Source organism: Aulonocara sp. 'chitande type north' Nkhata Bay, linkage group LG13 (assembly GCF_057382095.1).
Source record: "Aulonocara sp. 'chitande type north' Nkhata Bay isolate Kocher_YH1m ecotype deep benthic linkage group LG13, A_spYH_male_GT1.1, whole genome shotgun sequence".
Classification (NCBI taxonomy): Eukaryota; Metazoa; Chordata; class Actinopteri; order Cichliformes; family Cichlidae; genus Aulonocara; species Aulonocara sp. 'chitande type north' Nkhata Bay.
The window spans coordinates 23,492,157-23,498,156 of NC_141356.1; the positions used below are offsets into that span (position 1 = coordinate 23,492,157).

A 6,000-nucleotide genomic window follows, 5' to 3' on the forward strand; every position below is an offset into this window, starting at 1 on the left:
TAATTACTGTGGATTTATCTCACCCAGCCTAAGTTGTCCATGGAGATTGCTTTTTTGACTAAATTTGGACTAAACGACTGTCATGATCTTTAAAAAGAGAACCCTTTATGTCTAAAGTTGGTTTAAAGGTAAAAGATCAAAAGTAATTTGTTTCAGTCTATTGCTGGACTTGAATTCATGTTTATCCTCCTGAACATTTTCTGTTGATTAGAGGTCACATTTTAACATTGTTTAGAAATTTGGCAAAGTCATCTTCAGTATGTTTTCAATGGGTTTTTGCTGGGTTGAACAGTAGCACAAGCACTTCTATGCTGATAATTTGATTCAAGCCATCAAAGCAGTCCTCTGCACAGGCTGGCAAAGTACTTGTATGCAGGTATACTAAGAGAAGCTAAATTAAATATTTTTTACCTTGCAAAATGTCATGATGTCTCTCTGGATTTATACTATCCAGTGTCATTTCAGCTCTCTACCGATCTGGAATGAGTTTTATTCCCTTTGTTAATACAAATTAAACCTAGGGATGTGTAATAAGTCAGCTAGATGACTGCTAAGTGGTTGTGGCCATCACTCAACAGGAAAATAAGATGTGGTTAATGTGATTTTAAAAAAAGATTCTCAAATGAAAATAATGTAGGGCTTTTTTTCTTGACAATTTTTAACTTGGTGCATTAAATTGTGTTCAATTTCGCCTTTTTTCCCCCATTTATGTTTTCCTTGTACTCTTTTAGAGTAGTTACTTAGTCTAAGTGTTACTCATATTTAATCACTAGTTCCAGGAACATTCTCACAATATTCTTTTTTACAACACAGCAGCACATTTTCTATGCAATAATGCAGAGGATGGCATCAGAGGAAAATGGAATATGGTCAATAGCTCATAAATGTGGCATTATTAACCGGTCTTAATACCATGGGAAATAGCTGGACTTGGATCTAATTACCTTTTATTTATAGCTCCACAACAACAATCTCCAATAAACTAGAAGCTCTGTGCCATCAGTACGAGTAAACCATAAACCATAGTAACCAGGTAACTGTGTCACACGCTCTGGTCACAACCAGTGGCTCGGTATTTCAGTGGGAACTAGACGGGTCTCTTTTTACACAGCCAACAAGACTGGTGCAGTTTCTATCACCATCTTACAATCACATCAGTGGACAGCACACCCCTAAAGACTTGAGACGGGCGGGATTAATGAACAGCCGTGTGGTGTTGACACCTCAAGGGACAAGCAGGTAAAGGACAAAAACGGCTGTTCGAAAAACTCTTTTATGTTGAATTTTATTCTCTCTTTTTTGTGCATTTTAAAACTCTAAATATACCATCTATGTTAAAATCAATTAGTAGGAAAAAAATGAAAAAAGAGACATAATTGAAAGAAAATATTAAGTACAAATTAAAGATTGAAGTGCTGCCAATATTATAATACAAAGTGTACCACAGGAGGGAAATAATTTGTACTTAAATGTGAGAACAACAGACAACTTTGATTTTCATCAAACGTTCAATGGATCAAAATCCCCTTAGCTAGCAATCGGGGGCAGGATGATGAAAAGTTCATGAAAAACAGGCCTTTTATCTGTCTCTTTGACTGAGTATCGTAATGTTTTTTTTAATAGAGGAATTTTGCATGAAACTAGAACTGCAAAAGCAGAAAAGTTCTCTTGTTTGTGTACAATAGGAAAGTGAAATGTTGCAAGTTATGAGAAAATTTTAAAAGACACATTATAACTTTCCTCTTTATTTTATCTGAGAACCTCACCAGTGGCGGCTTTTTAATACACTTTTCATCATACTGTAACAGCACCAAACTCCAGTCAAACTCCCCTGTGAATTGGGAACCCATTACATTTGATTTTATGGATCAAGGAGCTCCCATGCAACCAGCTTTGGCATGTTAAATGGAATGGCTGTCTATCTAATGAACCAGTTTTAAACACAGGTGTCCCCAAGGGCCATGCCATTTCCTCCTTTTTATTGTCTATTTATTCTGATAAGATTATGTGCAACAATAACGGCCTTTCTCTGGTTAGGCATGCGTACAGCATGACTCAGGAGGCCAGTCTGATTCCCAATCAGCCGCTGCAATGGACGATGATGTTACAGAGCTGACAGATTGACTTGAGCCTTGCCACCTCACAAGAAACAATCCCCCCCCCCCCAAAAAAATAAATAAATAAATAAATAAATAAAATAAGAGCTTAACAAGTCCAAAGGTGCCCAGTGGGAGCATGGCCCGTCCTAAAGCAAGTTTTTAACAGTAGCTTCATAGAGATGACCAGCTCCTTATTGTTATGGTATATATTTACTTTATTTACAATGACACACAGTATAATTTCTGAAGCAAATGCTCAGACGAAGTGAAGTCAATAAAGATACTCATTACTGTCTGCAGCTTCAACACAGTGTCCTAGTTTGGTCAGCTATCTGTGAGGAGCTTGGTCAATCAGGAGACTAAAATCATTTGGCTGCCAATAACTCCATGATCACCAGCGGCTTGCACACTAAGACTTTTGCCTTCAGTGGGGTAGAGAGGGGGCTCTCTGCATCCCTTGAGTGTAGGATGTGGTGCAATGGCTGTTTAGAAAGATTACCAATAGCTTGAACACCCATGTGAGGAGAAGACTGAAATATTGATTTGCCATATGACCATCAACAGCCAAGTGTATTTATTAGTGTTTTTAATTAGTTTATTTTCTGTTTTTATGGCACACATCATTACAAATCATGAATCTTTTTTATCACCATCCCCATTCACATTCAGCACAGACTTAAGGAGTAAGAAACATGCACAGCCAATCGATACATGTAGCTAAGAACCATTCATTTCAAAGGGAATTAGTACATGTTTTATTCCCATGGTCGACTCCAATCAATGTTATCTCTCCTAAAATCAGAGACCAGAGAGCTATGACTTAGGCTTTGATGTCTCAGACAATCACTGAAATCTAATAATAGTTGAGAGACTGATTTGTGGACAGATTTTGGGGTTTTATGCAATAAAATTCTTTATCAAATCTGTACTCTGAGGATACCCCGCTGGAGTTTTCACCATCACCTTCTACATCTTTTTCATTTTACTCCCTGTGGAATTTTACATCTTGGTCAGATCACAGGCAAAGTCTTGAGGTGAATATTTGATAGAACTACCCCACACCACAGAAATGAAGTAATTTTCCTTCAAATGTCCCTGTAAGATTGGATTTATTATCAGTCATTTACATCTAATATAGCCTGAGCTATAACATCTAGTCATAAAATGCCATCAATCTAAACTCTACTGTTTCAGTCGTACTTTTGGGACCATGGAAAGGAGTTCAGACTGTATAAATCTCAAATGTTGACAGCTGCAGTGACAACCCCATCAGCGATAATCCAGTGAACAGTGTCCTGCAGTAGCAAAGGCCATCGTTGGTGAAGACATCTCAGACCAGAAGCATATTTCACATAGCAATCCATGAATCAACGTTATTATTAGTTATATTTCAGGACCTTCTTCAATGACCAACGTCTGTGATGCCTCTTATGTTATGACATACACCACAAAAGAAATTGCACCAGATAAGAAAACGCTTATCAGGAACATGCAAAATAATATAATTCACCAAGTGAAATATGTCTGCATTTTGGGATAACACATGAATATTTGCATTTTTTCTGGGACACAGGGATCTTTAGATGTGGTCTCAGACTAATGTTTCAGCCGCACACCCGTTTGCCCAGCAGACTAAGGTGACTCAAATTACCTGAAGTAAAAAATGCAGAGCAGCTCATTTCTTTTGAACAAGGCTGTTTGTAGTTTAAAGATCTTTGTTCCTGATAAATGCTGCCAGTTGAAAACATTTTTGCATGGTGGATATGTAAAGAGAGATAAAATCTCCATGGCTTTGTCTTTGTTATGGTAAAAAAAAAAAGTGCATGTGCATTTAGCTGTGGTGTAGGTGTGTGTGTGCATTTGTGCGTCTATGTGCACGTTTGTGAGGATGTGGATGTGTGTGTTTGTAAGGGTGTGTGACTGTGATGCGGGCAATCTGGATGTTTACTGCAATGTCTTGTCATCCATTTAAATTGTGCATAGTCCCATCAAGACGTGTTGAAGTGTATCATACTGCAATACAGTATTTAGACGGGCAATTGAACAAGTATCAGCTAAGTGTGAGTAAATGTCAGTGACAAAAGCATGTTCAACTTGCCAAAAATGTCAGATAGTGTCTCATCAGCATCACATAAAGGGCCAGGTTGGACACAATCCTTTTTAATTGTAGCTACTACACCTTCCTGGAAGGCATTACTTGATTATTTCATAAATTATTAATGTGTTTTGATTGCTGCCAAACAGCCTGCACCTTCCCACGGCACTGTCACATCAAATTTACCTAAGGGGTTAACTGTTATTTTAAAGTTCAGGTGGCGAACAGTTTGTTGAGATAACCGATTCCATTACTGTTTGAAAAAACACGAGGGAATCCTCCAAGTGCACACTTATATCCATCTGGCGTCCAAGCAAACAGGCGCGCAATGCGCAAACACTAATAATCTCTTTATAGGTAATAAAAGAAAACACAATTGTGGTTAAATGCTCCAAGTTAAATGCTTTGTTAGAGTGGAATTTATTTGCAGGAACGAATTCTTTTTGTGCGCACGGAATCAGCTGTGCGTAAAAATGTGACAGATTGATGCGCATCGACTGAATAATAAAAACGTCTATATCAGGTAGAAACAAAGTTAAATATCACCAGTGTGTGGGGCATTTTTATGTTCTTTACACCTTTAAAAATATGATAAAGTGTATTTTTGTAAAACTGAAACTTACGCTGCTGTTGTGCCCGGACCAGTGCACCATAGCCTGGTTGTGTGCCGAGTCTCCCGACAGAGCAAAAGTAGAAGTGTCCAGGTGAGGTTCGTTCTGTCTCGGGTTTGACACTCTTGCTTCCTCTCCGCTGCGCCGATACTCGGGTCTTGCGCTGGAAACACCTTGGACAGTTTGCACGAATCTCTCTCTTGAATACGCTTCTCCACTTATACTCCTATCCACGTTTTCGTTGTATGTTGCGCCCACACTCCTCTTTGCCTTCTTTCTTCCGGCAGAAAATGTATTTTCTAACATTATATTCGCTTTGAATCGTCCTTCTTTGTCCTCGAAAATGTTATCATACTTTTTATCGGGAATGTTGAGACCGCTGCTATAGTTTGTTTTGATGTCGATCGGTGCCTCATTTCCACTCTGTGTTTCATTCCACACTTGCTGACCATGGTTTCGTTTCAAAGCCCCGGCTGTGTTTGTTTCATACGCGCTAAAAACTTTCGTGTTATTGTCGATTTTCAGTGAGACTTTGATTTCCGCCGATTTTCTGGCCACACGTGCGTCCAGTGGCGTTACATCCAGTCGATAAAATCTGTCGAGTTTTGTGGAAAAACTTATTTCCGCGCGAGCCACAAACTTGGGGTGAAAGGGGCAGAGCAACACCAAAGCCAAAAGAGAAAACCCCCAAAATGACCAAAGTGCCATTGTGGTCTTCCAAACTGACAGTCCACCAGTGGGGGGGAAATACAGAGAGCGGCAGAGCTGTTCAACTTCTAAAATATTCAAGGCATCATCTTTATGAGCAAGAAGCCATTCAGGAGACCCGCTCACGTCCAAGAATTTGTCAAAGTGAGGGACCAGTTTGGGAGGCGCTGCGCATCAGACAAACGCACCGACGGTGAGTGACTGCGGGAACGGTTGGAGCTCATTGTTCATGAGGACGTTTGAAGAAAGAAAACATTTATAACGCTGTAATCACCCGAAATCATTTCGAAATTATTCCACAATTCTATTGTGTTTTATTCAGTAACATCTTAGACTCTTTATGTTGCCTAAACCTGTGCAATTTGTCCAAAACAGAGCTTGAATGACTCAGAGCTGTTGACAGCAAAAGTAATTTGTGCTTTGCAGTACCCTGTTCATTCCGTGGCAACGTTTTGCCTTTGAAATGGCAGGGGAAAAAAACATCATT

General features: G+C 39.2%; 1 protein-coding gene across 1 annotated transcript in view; it reads right to left on the bottom strand.

The window, feature by feature from the left end:
* Nucleotides 1-5,686, bottom strand: part of LOC147316093 (VPS10 domain-containing receptor SorCS3-like) — a 52,476-nt gene extending 46,790 nt beyond the window's left edge. The window contains exon 1 of the mRNA XM_086259288.1: nucleotides 4,818-5,686. Within this exon, the coding sequence (XP_086115414.1) occupies nucleotides 4,818-5,513 (696 nt within the window). The 5' untranslated portion in view covers nucleotides 5,514-5,686. The remainder of the gene's footprint in view (nucleotides 1-4,817) is intronic.
* Between the last annotated feature and the right edge of the window lie 314 nt (nucleotides 5,687-6,000).